The 14,973-nt window shown below is 43.5% G+C and overlaps 1 protein-coding gene across 1 annotated transcript in view; it reads right to left on the bottom strand.

The window, feature by feature from the left end:
- Positions 1–8,166: 8,166 nt before the first annotated feature.
- The window catches only part of KATNAL1 (katanin catalytic subunit A1 like 1), a 45,332-nt gene continuing 38,525 nt past the window's right edge, over positions 8,167–14,973 (bottom strand). The window contains exons 8-11 of the mRNA XM_086772010.1: positions 14,019–14,145; positions 12,930–13,064; positions 10,469–10,595; positions 8,167–9,238 (exon numbers count right to left, since the gene is read on the bottom strand). Of these exons, the coding sequence (XP_086628136.1) occupies positions 9,040–9,238; positions 10,469–10,595; positions 12,930–13,064; positions 14,019–14,145 (588 nt within the window). The 3' untranslated portion in view covers positions 8,167–9,039. The remainder of the gene's footprint in view (positions 9,239–10,468; positions 10,596–12,929; positions 13,065–14,018; positions 14,146–14,973) is intronic.

Below are 14,973 nucleotides of genomic sequence, written 5' to 3'. Positions count from 1 at the left end.
AATAGACAAGAATGCCAGTAACTTACCCTGTTCAGCTGCCCAGGAGCAGTGCTGGGATTCAGCAGCTGCTGCTTAGAAAGGTCTAAGTACCAGTTTTCTCAGTTTCATATTGCAAGCAGCAATCGGTGTCAGGATAGAGGCAGGTTTTCCTGGGGGATGGAAATCAAGGAGAGTTTGCCTGAATAGAACGTAGAGGGTGACAGAATCCAGCTTCACAGAAACAAAATTCCACATTTCATTTCATATGTCCTTTTTTTTCTGGTTGCCCAACAGGTCTTGGACAAAATCCCTGGGGAAACAACTCAGTCTCCTATTGTATTAATTGTATTAATAAACTAAGCTAAGTGGTCATGTTTATGGCTGGAGAGGGAGAACTTGGGCTTTCAGACATACAGGGGTATGAGGATGGATGCTGTGAGGCTGCTCCCATGTGAACACCTTCAAGACTCTGAAGCCAGGGAGTGAATGCCAGCGCCCTGGCCAGACGCAGCACCTCCACCCAGCAATGCTCTGGTCGGCATGGTTGTACCCAGAAATGCTCATCTCACCTGGTGAGAAAAATGTCATCGGGCTCCTGAAACTGAACTTTTGCCACTGCTTCTGCTCCATAAAACAGCTCATAAACTCACATCTTCAGTGCACAGGAGAAGGGGTTAAAGGTCGTAAAGCCCAAATAGTGGCAGAACTCATCAGGACCAGGTCTGGAAGATCACTTAGTCCACTCCTCTGCTCACAGGCAGAACGGATCCTCCAGTGCCGTTCACGGCGGACAGTTTGTAGCTCAGACACACCTCGCTGGGATGGGGCCTCCACAACACTTAGAGTTTTTCCTGTGGGGATGTTTGTATTCTGTCCCTTAACAAATATATTTCCCATGTTAATTGGAGCCTGTTTCCCTCTGCCTTACCCACAGGGGACACCAAGAAGAGTATACTCTCTCCCTCTTTACAAATTTTTAGTGTATTTTCCTTTTCAGATTTTTGAAATTTTTAAAGAAAGATTTTAAAAAAGAGATGTAAAAAAAAAAACCCTACCCTCTTAAAGTTTTCTTCTTTAAAATGTAGCGACCCTCATTCTGAGCACCTGGCCCTCACTCTGAGCATCTTCCTCCACGGATCACATTTCTCTGCACCTCTTTGACTCCTTACTGCCTTTCTGTGAGGGCCCTCAGATCTCCGTGTTCTCTTAACGACAGTGCCAGAACTGGGGACAGATGCCCAAGGGATGAGGACAAGAGGCCTTTTCTTCCACCAGGAGAGCAGGAGTCCGGTCCCCCATGCCCAGCTGGTGATGCCCTGAGATACCCGGACCCTTTCCTACACTGCGGCTGCTGCTCCAGTCACTTCCCTGCCCTGCACACGTACACCTAATAAATATATACCAAATTATGCAACTCCTCATTTGTAAACACGGACCTTTTAAACGGCTCCTACACATCTGCATCAGAAAAATAACATGTCAGAAAGCTGCAAAAAGAAACTTCCAATTAAGCTCCCTTTGTAAATCATCCTCTTGGTTTTTCTCCTGGTGGGTGTTTGCAGTCAGCACTTTGCACACAAACTTTTTCCAGCTGCTTTAAAGCTGAAGCTGCTCAGAGTGAGAGCCGCGTGCCCTGAGCCCTGCCCCAAGGCCAGGAACTGCATCCAGCCCCCAGCTACAGCTGTTCAACGCACAAACTGAAAGCTGCTGGGCACGTAACCCAACTCTTAAGCTACTTCTAGCTCTTAAAACTTCCTCAAGTGCTTATGACTCTCGAAAGCAGTTCAAACCCTTTCTTTGCCTCATCATTTCTTGCTCTCTTAAGGACATATTTCTGCAGATGGTTGCATTTGGCAGGTTCCTGTTGGCTCTAGGAGTCAAGTGGTCTTCAAGAATTCAGAGCTCAGCAGGACTTTGAATCCCTTCCAGCATCTAAATTCCCAGGATCTAGAGAGGGAGGCTGAACCGCCAGAACCACGTGTGTGCTGCTGGCAGCCCCGCCAGTGCAGCAGCCGGCTGCCTGCCCCACTCTCCCCAAGCTGAGGTGTGCGGATCCATCACGCAGCGGAGGAGCGCGTGAACCACGCTGTTCAGCATCTTGGCCAGAGGGAAGGAGCCCAGTCCCCCAGCATCATGGTAGAGATGTCTAATGAGATACAACAGAGGGAGAGATATGCATACTCAGGGACCTTTCTACACAGGCATAAATTAAGGAAAGCCAAATATTTATTTTACATGGCTGTGCCATATGCTGATGAAATGCTAATCTGCGCAGAAAAAAACACACTGTAAATACACTCCCCAGAAGCACCTCACATTCACTGAGCTTCATCTTTCTGAGCAAACTAACAAGAAGAAAATAAAATCAACAGCATCTATTATAGACTCTCTTCCATAAGAAATTCAGGGAAGCTTAGGATGACATGGGCTAGTGCCTTCCAGACTATCATCTGCAGCCCCCAGGAGCACCGCAGGCTATTTGTTAAGGGCCTGCAGAAGGCATTAAAGAAAAACAAACTTGCTGTGTTTAATTCACAATACAGAGATCTTTGGCCTCAGTAGAAAAAATGCTAGAGGGCTGCAAATCAAAAACAACTGAAAAACACTACTGTATGCTTTAGGATCAGGAATTGTGAGTCAGAGGGACAGTTTTGTCTCCTCCACTGATCCCAGGACCTTGGGTGAGTGACTTCACTTCTACCTCTCTCCTCATCCTTCCACCACCTCAACTCCCCATAAGCATTTGCAGCCCCTCTTCTTGTGCACCCAAACGGGACCCAGCAGAACCAAGCCCCAGGACCCTACAGAAACCCAGCGCTATTAACAACCCCTTCTTCTTCCAGCCCTCCATAACCACTTTGGCCCTAGCAGAACCCAAAGTTTGAAGACATTTCAAGATCGGAAGCAAGCTATTAGGAAGTAAAATTTGATTCCCTAAAAGCAGGTTTTGTAGTGGCCGTAACAAACAGGCCCTGGAGACTGGCATGTTTTTAAGCAGCAAGGCTGGGCGATGAAACCTGTTGGCAGTGCCTGCCATTGGCTTCTTTTGTTCACTGAGCCACTTCCACCCTCCTACACACGCTCTCCTCACTGGCAAAGATGCAGAGACCACCATTCTTATCAACATGCATATTGCAGTGTTGTCAGCTCCTTAAGGTTATTCCCTTTTTCTCCTCCGTTATATTTATAAACCCTGTGCAGAGTTGCTATGGTTTCTGTTACTGCCAGTCCAATTGGTATTCCGTGCAGTTCCTCTCACCTTCACCATTTGGGTGACCTTTACTTCACAAGGAAGATCTCATGCCATCAGCCCGCTCAATTAGATGTCACACAACACGCTGTGGAAGAATACCAACCGCTAAGCAAAAGAGGGCTCTGTGGAACCAATTCATCTGCAAAGGCTGTCTGAGAGATGGATAAACAATGGTAATTATTTCAAAACAAATTGGAACCAGAAAGCGCAACCCAGCAGTGTAACTGCTAGACAAAAAGAAAAGCCACAAAAAGAAGAAATTTCATCTCTCAGCATCTTGGGTACTCCAGTATCTTCCTCTAGGCAAATATTTTTCTACCTTTCTTGCTCTCCAAAGTCAAGTTCAAAAAACTCTTACTTCCAAGACAGTTTCTTTTCCATCAGTTGAACAACTTATGCAAGGGACTGGTCATGAATGGGAGCAACACAGCTGTAAACTGGCAGTATGAATTTCTCTCTTTGCCAAACCAGTATTCTAAATATTGTATTTAAGCAACTTTGCACAAAGCTACACTGCCTACTGCACAGCCAGACAGCCAAGCGGGACGCATGATGCTTTCCTCCAAAAGTAAGCATTGTGGGAATGGGCTCAGCAGCTCCATGTACTGACCAGATCACGGGATCCCCAAAACCCTAGCCCAGACGCTGAACAAAAAACCCATGGCTTCCCCATAACTCCAGGAAAAATCTTGCTACTACAACAAAGAAGTCACAAATACACAAAAGCCAGAAAACAGAGCTTGGACACAATACCACTCTAACTCTGCCTGCCCAGTAGGAACGGGAATATTCCGCACGCTTTGCTTCTTCATAACAAAGCCAGAACTTTCCTTGTGGCACCTCCTTGACTGTTGAGGTAAAAGTACCTGCTTTGGGCAACCAGGCTAGCCAAGACATCTCATCCCTTATGCTTTTAATGCTAGCTGGGGCCTGCTAAAGAAGAGGAAAATTGCCTGGATCTTTCCAAGACACCTAGGTGCAGGTATGCACAGGAACATGGCACTTTAGCTGATCAAAAGACAGCTCTGTACTGCACAAAAGGAGCTCCTCTATTAGAGGTACTGAACAACTGTGCCTGCAGTAAGTGGGTCAGAAGAACAGGTCACAACCAGCACACAAAACCAGGCTGGCTTAGAAAACGGAGACGGTCAAATGCCCCCACGCTGTGGGAGGTGGGAACATCACTTGCTGCTGCAGCTCTGTTAGCTAAGGTGTGTGTGGACGTTGGGCTGTGACACCCGGGTGAGTGAAGCACCCGCAGCCACGGCCAAGCTTTCGCACAGCGCTCTCATGAAACACTTCACGTGAGCAGGGAAACAGACGGTGTGCCACATTCTCTGAACTGCAGCACCTCTCTGCCTTTGCTATCACCAACATGGGTGGCTTTATGCAGTCTGCTTTATCCTATCAAAGGGCTACTGAGACTACTCCTGCCTGGCTTGGTGCCGACACCATTCTTGGGTGGGTGGCTCACACAGAGTCATGGTGCTGACATCCACTTTACACCAGCACGTTGCTCTGGCACTCCCAGGCTCCCCGCTCACTGGCAGCACGGTGTCACCTACACATTCATCGTGTACTTATCTGTCACTGCAGATCCGAAAAAAAATCTCAATCCACAATCTGATTCAGGGTGGCTTATTCCAAAAACAGACAAAAAATTTTTCATTATTTCCTCTGCTGCTTTCCACCTCCTCGTGATACAGGGAATTAACAGTCTGCTTGGATTGTACAGGTAAGCCTTTGCTCGCTTGATGGAGGATTTCCTTTACAGCACACAAGTTCTTTCATCTTTAGCATGATCAGAAGAAGCCAGTGCACCTTTGCTGTTTCACAGTCTCTTTTAAACTGGGGTGAGCTGAACTTTCTATGCAAAGATTTGACCTCTCCTGAAATCCCTTGATCAGCAATTTCCCTTGCTCACTTATCCATGTTTGAGGCATTATGAAACACTGGAAACTACACATTCTTTCATAAGGAGCTAGTGAGCAAAATCAAGTAATCAACTCAGGACAAAGAGACTTAGGGTCTCTTTCCAAGTTTGAAAGCTCTTTCCTAACAGAAGTTTTGCTCTTGAAAGTCTTCTGGTTAGCAGGCAGCTGATGATATAGCTTCTCTGGAGCCTGATTACACTTCCAGCCCAGGGGCAAGTAATAAAAAAGCCTGCCCGGCTCTGTGAGGTCCGAATCAGGTGCTAACACTGAACATCTGCTGGGGCCCCCTCTCTCCTCTTCCCCACCCTCCCTCCATGCGCTGGGCATTGGAGCGTTCCTCATTTTACAGCCTGTGGCAACAAAAGGCCAATTTAAGAGGGAAAGCATTGCTGACAGCGTTATCCAAAAAACCCCAGACTCTGCTTTAACTGCTCTCCGTCCACGATTTTGGTGAGTCCATCACCACTGTGACACGCTGAAAAGATCTGCATTGTATGACAGCCTTTGGAAACGGTTACCAGCAAAGCATTCACAGCCCAACTCAGGTGAGACAAACAGACTCTACACGCGTGTTTATTACTTCATGCAACCAGATAGCTTATTGTACAAAAATGAACAGTGCCACCCAAGAGGGCCTTCACAGATGCTTAGGGAGAGACATGTAAACACAGCTTTAAAACATGTTTTTTATGTAATTTAGGTACGAACTACCGAAGCACCACATATTGTGTGTGTATATATACACATACACACATGTGCGCATGTATCTTCACACACATACAGACACAAACGTAACAAATTGTCGCAGCAGGCTGTGATATGCTCGTACATGGCGCTCTAAGGAATCCAGCGTGCCCAACACAAGGGTTTCCATCAGCAGGACACGAACTGGACTTATGCTGAGCTGTAAGCTCATCCTTAGGGCCTTGAGTTGCTGCCACTGTTGGCTTGGCCTTCCTTCCCTGGTTGCTCCTTGCTGCTCCCCGCTGCTGGCTCCCCTCTCAAGTTAATAACTCAGTCTCCAAGCCCACCACGGGTGTAATGCTTGGACACAACCATTGTGCATATAAACATCTATGGCCTGGAAACTTTCACTTTTCTGTTCTGCAGCAGTTAAGGATGAAAGGACCTGTACAGGCAAACCATATTTGGGGTAGAAATCATGACCTTTAGAGAAAAAGACCACAGCACCTGCATAATTCCTACTAGAAGGAATGCCCAGTACAGTGAATTTTAGTTAACATCCAAGAGGGAAGCTTAACGCCTTAAGGCAGAAGGTTCATCAAAGAGCCAAGGAACGACATTTTTGCTAAACATTGTGCTTTCATCAGCAGGAACAGCACTGCTGCTTGCAATATGAAACTGAGAAAACTGGTACTTAGACCTCTCTAAGCAGCAACTGCTGAATCCCAGCACTGCTGAACAGGGTAAGTTACTGGCATTCATGTTTATTCCCTTCCAGACCTTTCTTGTGTAGACTAAGCTCCTCAGGCAGCAATGCCTCTCTCGTGAGAGATCCTGAAGCGCTAATCTGGCACTGGCCACAAAAGATTTGCATAGCTTTATTAATTTCTACTGCAGTAAAACAAACAAACAAACAAAAGAGTAACAGCTGCAGCATACAGCTTTCATAAGGAAGAAATTACAGACTGCAGCAATGTTTTCAAAGCTTTCCCTCTATAAAGGTCCAGTTATTCCCTGGGAGAAGCAGACTAGCCTTGGTAGGAATTTATCCAAAAATTATAAAGAGTCAACGTGACTTCTGCTTGCTCATCTTCCAGTGCAGAGAGAACTGTTCCTTTTAGTCTGATAGCCGCAGGTACGGTGAATCCCAAGGGCTCTACTGTGTAGTTAGTGCAAACTGGTCAGGAAAGAAACAACTGGACCTTTTTTTTTCCTCGCTGTAGGTAAAGAGAGTAAAAGCTGATGTTCTTGCTGTACTAACCTCCCTGTCCAGAAGCATAACTTGGAAAGATATGAACAGCAGCTGTGTCTCAACCAGTCTGGGGGCCCCAGAAGGTATTTTTCTGGAGTCCCACAGGGAAACACACTTCTAAAGCCCCGACTGAGTTGTAAGATTGACAGAATCTCCATGAGGTTTCTCCACGCAAATTGGGGCAGCCCTTTAAAATGACAGAATCAATCTGAGACATGGTCTTCACATAACAAAGAAAGAAAAAGGAATACTGATAGACAACGTAGCAATGTTAAAATAACTTCAGAAGTTGCTCGTGTAATCAGATAGATGCTGCAGAGCTGTCATGGATGTATCCTGACAGTCCTTGCTATTGAACAGCAGACACATCTGAGCAGTATTTGCCTTAGTGGTTCACATGCCATGGCCCAAGAGACCAGTGTGCTGAATTACTGACATTATTTGGAATTTCCAAGAACTAGCAAAAAGGAGCAAGTAAGGATATACTCCCATTCAAGAGGAGGTGTTATCTGTTTCTTAGTCTAGTTTACCACATCTGGCTATGCCCCTAGGAGTCTCAGCAGAGTTGAAGCACAGAATACCTACTGAACCGCATAGCAACTCGCATCCACCAAGATACTTCAGGTCTAGCTGACAAAATCACAAAAAATGTGAAAGCTTGCATATTCCTCTGTAAATTCGACCTCTCCTTCTCACTCCTATCAAGGGAAACCTTCCTATGTCAGACTTGCAGCCCAAGTCTGTGAAAAGCTCATACAGTCACCGTGACAGTTAGAGAAAGGATTTCTCATGCTAGAGTTTATAAACCAACCCTTCTCATCCCTGTACTTGTGCGCAGGAAGGGAAGAAACAGATAATAACATAAATGAGATAGATTGTACAGATTACTTTCCCCTAAATCAATAACATTTATGCATTTTTAAGAAATTGTCATTAAAAAAAATTAGGAAGCATGTACAGTTCTACAACACAAACAGGTGCAAATTAATTGCCTAGTAAAGCTAGGAAAGAGTTCATGTCTCATCAGAAGTGGACATCCACAGCCATGTGTTTTAAGGACAGCGTTGTGTTTTAAAGACAACTTTAATATTAGTGTCTTTATTGTATTAAACTCTTTGTACTTAAATAACAATAATAACATTAATATCTAGACAGCACGGACAAAGTATAGGATGATACATAAGCATAAAAGTGCAAGACATAACGTAAGTCAAAGTGCCTACTGGTCAAACTATGTTCCGAGATCAAGCATAAACTGGACTGAAAGCAATCAAGGTCTTTTTCTTTTCCTTTCATTTCCATCAGAAGTCGTCACAGGTACCACAATTCCAGTCTGAAGTGACATCAACTGCAAATGGGTGTACACAAGAGGAGAGTTGAGCCCGTGTCTTGATGGAAAACTGATCCTCATTTCCTTTGTGTAACGCCAATTAATCCACAGGCTTTCCTCTGAATTTCCAAGCAGGGAGAGAGAGAACAGTAACTTTGATGCCACATTCAAGGGAGGCAGAGTCAGCAGCTCAGCAAAAATGTAGCACTTAAGAGCAGGGGGTACAGCAAGCCCTTGTTAGCTCCTCTGGAGTCACATCCCCCAGCTGATTTATTGATTCCAGCCATGAGAGATGACTACGAGGAGGTTAAGTAACACTGCTCTTCATTGAAAAAATAAAAATATCATCCTCACAAGTATAATTTTTCCCTTCCTGTTTGTCTTATTTCACTATTTCAGAGATGAAATATCTTTTACAATATCAGCTCATTATTGTGTTCATTCCCTTTAAAGGCAAATGGAGTTTAAAAGATCTTGTCATCAGAAGGGGGTGGGTCGGGGGCAGAGGCAGACCTTTTATTAAACCTTTAAAAAGATTTCTAACTCATTTTGCAAGTGAAAACAACAAAAGCCATAAAACTCTAGCAAAGGAGAGCTGTCACTGAGATTAAGCAGATCCAAACTCCGCCATCCATTTTTCATACTTCTCCAGGTCTGCAGTGGAAACAGATTTGGAGATTTTCTTCAGAGCCAGCTCAAAGTCCCCCTTGGTAACCGGCATCTGTAGCTCCTCTTTAGAAAGTGCACGAATCTCTTCTGGAGTTAAGCCGTTAATACGCCGTCTCATTGCCATTAAAGAGGCATCCCTGGAAATACAGGACAATATATGGGAGCTAATTGCTAGCAGCATGTGCTGTAAGCCTATGAATTTTGATTGAATTCTCCTGCTAGAAACCACTGGCAGGAACACTTAAGAGAGCATTTATTTACCATAGAAGATGCGGTTCACATCTTTCTTAGCTTCCATGTTCCCAGATCACTACATTAATTCAACATAAAGAATACATTGGCACCAAAATCCATTTAAGCATATGGTAAATGTGCAGAGATAATTAAAACTATAAAACTGAAAACCTTTTACAATGATTCATAGACATGAAATTTTACAACTTCAGTGCAGAAAAGGGCAGGGTGGGAAAGGAACTGCACTCAAAGACTTTTTTTTTTTAAAGTAGCCTGGATTTTGCATTCCCATCCCCTTAGATTTCAACCCTCTCCCCACCATATAGCCAAAAGGACAGCCAGCAAGTGTTCAGAGTGCAGCCCAGCTGTGTTGCCTGCTCACACATAGCACCTGAATCTGTAAAGGGCAGAGCAGGAGACACCAGTGCAGGGCTGAGGACATCGGTGCCTGTGGCTCCTCATGCTCTACCTGCTCTGTGACTCCTTCCAGGCTCGCGTTCTGTCAGTATGGCCCACTGGCACGCAGAACACTGCTCATTTCTCACACCACGGCCCACATGCAGTCTGAAATTACATTTTCTCTTTCCCCAGGTTTTTCCCAGCATGGGATAACATAGGCCTTAGGGAGAACAGGTAATTTAACTATTGCACTGCGTGACACACATCAAGTTTTCAAAACCATGGAGTCATTTCACAATTTCAGCAAAGCAGCAGGGGAAGAAAAAAAACTCCCAAGCCATGTTCTTGAAAGGATCAGTTTCTCTTGGCAAGGATCCTAACATTATAAGGGGCATAGACTTCCTTCCAGCAAGTTTTTTTCAAATACTCATCTTCCACCAGAAAAGACTCATTTGTCAAAACATGAAACAAATTGTGGGAATAGGATGGAAATAAATTCAATACTAATGCTATAAACTATCTGTATCACCTTTGCACCTAGAAGATTCAGGCAGAATCCAAGATTGTGCTGCACTGAAGGCTGACCTAACGTGTGATTCTAGTAAACGGATTTGAGCCTCAAACATAGTCACAGTTAGCATGGCTTCCGCTGTAGTAGGTACTGCCTTTTATCACATAATACAAACGATGACTTTTCATGCAGTTTTATTTGCAAATTAAGGGGGATGAGATACCTGCAAACATTAGTGATGTCAGCCCCAGAATAACCTTCAATCTTCTCAGCAATTTCTTCAAGGCTGATATCAGGATCCAGTTCTACTTCCCGAAGATTAATCTTAAGTAGTTCTGCTCTGCCTTTTGCTACAACACAAAAATACTTGTTTGAAGGCTCACAAGAGTAACATTAAAAAAAAAAAAGATATAAACACAGCTTAGATTTTTCAGTGAAAAGTACAAACAAATGGTTTAGTATAAGAAAAGAAAAGAGACAGAGCAAATCATAGTAAAGTGTGCAATCAAATACAGTAAAATAAATGGTTAAAAGCAGCATATTAAAACAGCATGCTCTAGAGACATTTTCCAAAGTCGTACGTCATTAAAAATGTCTGTTATGTCTCAGGTGACAAAGCATTTGGTCACATACTACCCAAGGGCACAAAAGTACAATCCTACAAATGTCTGCTTCTTCTCACATCCCTTTGGATTCATTCGCTGTTCAAGTGTTTGATTGCATATTATTCACACAGTTTCGTTAGAACCACAATGAGGATTCTATTAACAGCGCTTCAGACAGCAGAAACCCCTTAACAATAGGCTGAACTTTAAGCATACGTTTAAGCACTTTACTCAGTTGTGACCCAAGAAAGCTACTGAAGCCTGGTAGAAAACAGATACATTAATACAGTAAACATATATTAACATATTTACAATACAAAGGCCCTGGTATCCCACTTTCAGACCTAGATGCAGTGTGCACCATGATAACCAGCTGGGCAAATGATTATCTATGCAGCCAATTAACCATTTTTCTTGTAGAGAGCATGTGCACGTGTGCATTTGGGTACATATGTTAAGCAGCCTAGGCTTATAAGAAGGAATCCACATTTGACAGCTTAGGCCTCAGAGTTACTCTGCTCAAGGGTGGTAAAGAAGAGGACGAATGCTTTCCTGGCTTCTATACTGCACAGAAAAACACACCAGCTCAGCATCTTTATTTCCACAGTGACCAGTTTTTATGACCTAGAAAAGAGGATAAGCACAGCAGAAGAAATAGCAGTAGGAAAGGCTAAAAGTCTTAAGGAAATGTCCACACTTATATTTTATTTATTTATGTCTCTAATAATATTTTTTTTTAATTTTGAGGGGAGGGGAAATATAAAAGAAATTAGAAAGCTCAGCTAAAGGTTTTGTGTGCTTTGCGGAAGTGTCAAGAACATGGTTATCAATCACAGACAACTGGCACTAGCTATAAAATGGGGATTTATTATTTGCAGAGCACAATGTACATATGGCATACCTGCAGAGAGTGTCCTGTATCAGAGAATATTCTTCTAATCTTTGCTAGGGGGCTAAGCAAGTCCTTGCAGTGTTTTGAAAATTAAACACAGTAGAATATATACTTACATCAAACTCCACACAGGTCTATATATGACATATCACATCATTTTTTCAATTAAAATGCCTGACCACATAAAATCATACAGTACAGTTACAAATGCATGGTTTAGACTCATCCAGAATAGCTCAACATTCTCATTTACAGAATAGATGCAAGAGAACAGAAGACTGGAAATAAAACTGGAGCACATCTCGTATGTTGTCCAGGGTGTAATACAGTGTGTCAAAAAACAATCTGGTTTAATTAGAAACAAGAGAAAGAGCTGATAGAATTTTAAACTAATTGGTCATAAAGACAGGCATCCTGTTCGGAGCTGTTACTGCCTGTAAGCTGCAGAGACAAGCTGTAAAACTATCAAGTGTCCTTATACCTGCTAAACTCAATCACAACTGCTGTCACCATGAACACACATCTTGTTACCGTGAGTGCTCATGCAGGGAGATGAGGCATCCACTGTACCAAGAAGAAACGAAGCTATGCAAACTTCAAGTGATAGGAATCTCAGAATTAATAGGACAGGTGAATGACAGCTAGGAAAGACAATACAAGCCGAGACGTCTTAGGGCAGGAAAGCAATCAGCCTGCTGCATTCTGAGTGACTCGAAGCACAGTCATAAAGGCAAGCAAGCAGTGACTTACAATGAACTAAGCCTGTAAATGAAAATTCATGGATCCACTTCTTTGCATTTGTCTGCAAGGGCACGGAGTGCATTTGCAATATTTCTAAACATGTCCAAAGGCTGCCTTTGATGATCACTCAAGGACTGACTGTTAAACATTTAAAATAATTCCAGTCTCATTAAAACTAACTCTCTTTCAGAATGTAAGAACCCATCAATGGGCTTGCAATGAAATGCCACAGCTCTTTGTTTTTAAGCCCCCAAGCAAGTAGTTTTTTTTTTTATTTTCTCTCACTCTCTTTAAAAACGAAGCAAACCAGTCAAACGATTAACCCCCGAATTTCACTGCTCATCACAAAAACATCAAGATTCCTCCCAAAACCCAACAGTCCTGCAGTAATCCTAAACTTATCTTGCAAAGACCATTTTAAAGGAAAACGCTCATAGGAAACATACCCGTGGGCAAAGGTATATAAATCCTCTTCTCCAGTCTCCGTCGGAGAGCTTCATCGATATCCCAGGGAAAATTTGTAGCTGCTAATACCATAACCATCTTGGAAGGGTCATCATTTTCCAGAGCACCACCTACCCCTGCAAGCACAACAGTTTAGAGCAATTTCACTCCACATCTCTTATTGATCGAGATGCTTACTAAGAAACACTGCACTGACAAACACTGCAAAAGCCTGGACAAAGCTAAGCAACAGCTCCATATAGTCCTCGTGCCCCTTTCCAAAAGTCCTAGAGCTTAGGTGTGACAAGACCATCATTGTCACAGAGAGGGGGACACTTCATTCTTTTGCTGAGTCAAGAAAGGGCTTTCTTTGACAGGGCTAATAACACAGTCATAGGTGAGTGCAGCCCCACTAGTCCCACTAGTGCTCTCTCTGTCCAATCTGGCCATAGAAGAAACAGGAATCACTCCTTGGCCTCCCAAATGAGGACTGCAAAGAAATTACCATTTGGGGGCAAAAACCTGCCTACCCTGAGATCATCACAATGAACCTGCGCATTTGAGGACACTATAAATAGTAGTCAAACAACTGCGATACAGAGGTGGTTATCAAACCACTGCACTATACAATATTCCTCACATGGTCATCCTCGTTATGTACACATAATAGGTACTGAATCTGACTAAAAGGGTAATATTCGCCGCCACCACAGAATACAGCGAAATCAGATCTCACAATGGGGTCTCTGAGCTGGAGACTCTAGCAAAGGGGGGAAATTTGTTTAAAATGCATCAAAATTAAAGACCTGTATTAAACTGCACAAATTTCCATTATCTGCTTCTCCTAGAATCTGTGTCTCTTAAATATGAGTTTTCAATTTACCATCAAAATGGTCATTTTATAAAAAATAAAGCAGTACACCCTACTCAGTTATCTGCCTTCAAACACTCCAAAAATACACTACTTTCAAGTTCTGCCTTATTTCTCCCCTATCCATAAAGCCAGGTTTCCCAGACTGCTCAAGTTCTTATGTTCCCACCTGTAAAGAAACAGCACCCCAGCCCCAAACTTGTATCTAAACGCTTGTTACCGTCCATTTGCACAAGCAGCTCTGACTTGACTCTGCGACTCGCCTCGTGTTCATCAGACGTGCCTCTGCGGCTGCAGATTGAATCTATCTCATCAATGAAGATTGTTGCTGGAGCGTAAAATCTCGCCTTTATTCAAATGAAAATGTCACTATTAAGGCTGCAGCAGCAAGCACAGGCCCTGATCAAACCACGACCCAGTACCCACTAGACGACCTACATACATCCCATTCCCTGCCCATCACAAGAAAATAATTCAAGATCTTGATTCACAAACTGCTGGCACATGCTGAATTTTATACACTTTAAATTGTACTCCTTGAATCAGAAGTCTTTCAGTGTCGGTTGCAAAGGGGAAAAGGAACACAATCAAAATACAGGAAGTTTTCATATTCAGGTTTTTGCGCTGGTGAGGGGTAAGCATAGGGGACAGAAGGAAGCTCAGTCTGTCTCAACAGAGACAGGTTTTAACTGAGCGTATGGCAGAAGTGCAATGAGAATCCTAAAGAGGTGAATGAGTCTTCAGTATAGGCCCAGATGGGCACGTCCTTCAGATACACCGTATGATGGACCACACCCGCAACTCCACTGAGAGGCTTGTGTCCATCATTCAGAACAGAAACAGAACTAAAACATGTATTGCTACTAGAATAGCCAAATCCCTTCCAATTTCAAATCTACTTCCTCTGGGCTTGTTATCCCGTAACGGAATAAGAACTGAATCTCTGTCAAGGTCACAACTCTACGTTTAGTCTGGAAAATGCTATCCTAAACATGGGTGATGAACCATTTCCTTCTTAATCCTCAACAACACACCAGAAAAGGATGGAAACACAGAAATTGTGTTTTTCTAACTGGTTGAGGGGGTGTCAGTTCAATGAACTCCATGCTTGCAACATGCAACTGGAGGGGCAGGAAGCCAAGACAGAGGTCCTTTCTCCCCAGATCACATAATTG

This window comes from Chlamydotis macqueenii, chromosome 1 (genome assembly GCF_036417535.1).
Source record: "Chlamydotis macqueenii isolate bChlMac1 chromosome 1, bChlMac1.mat, whole genome shotgun sequence".
NCBI classification, from domain to species: Eukaryota; Metazoa; Chordata; class Aves; order Otidiformes; family Otididae; genus Chlamydotis; species Chlamydotis macqueenii.
Note: the sequence above shows the minus strand (reverse complement) of the source record. Positions and strands in the feature narration are given on the sequence as shown.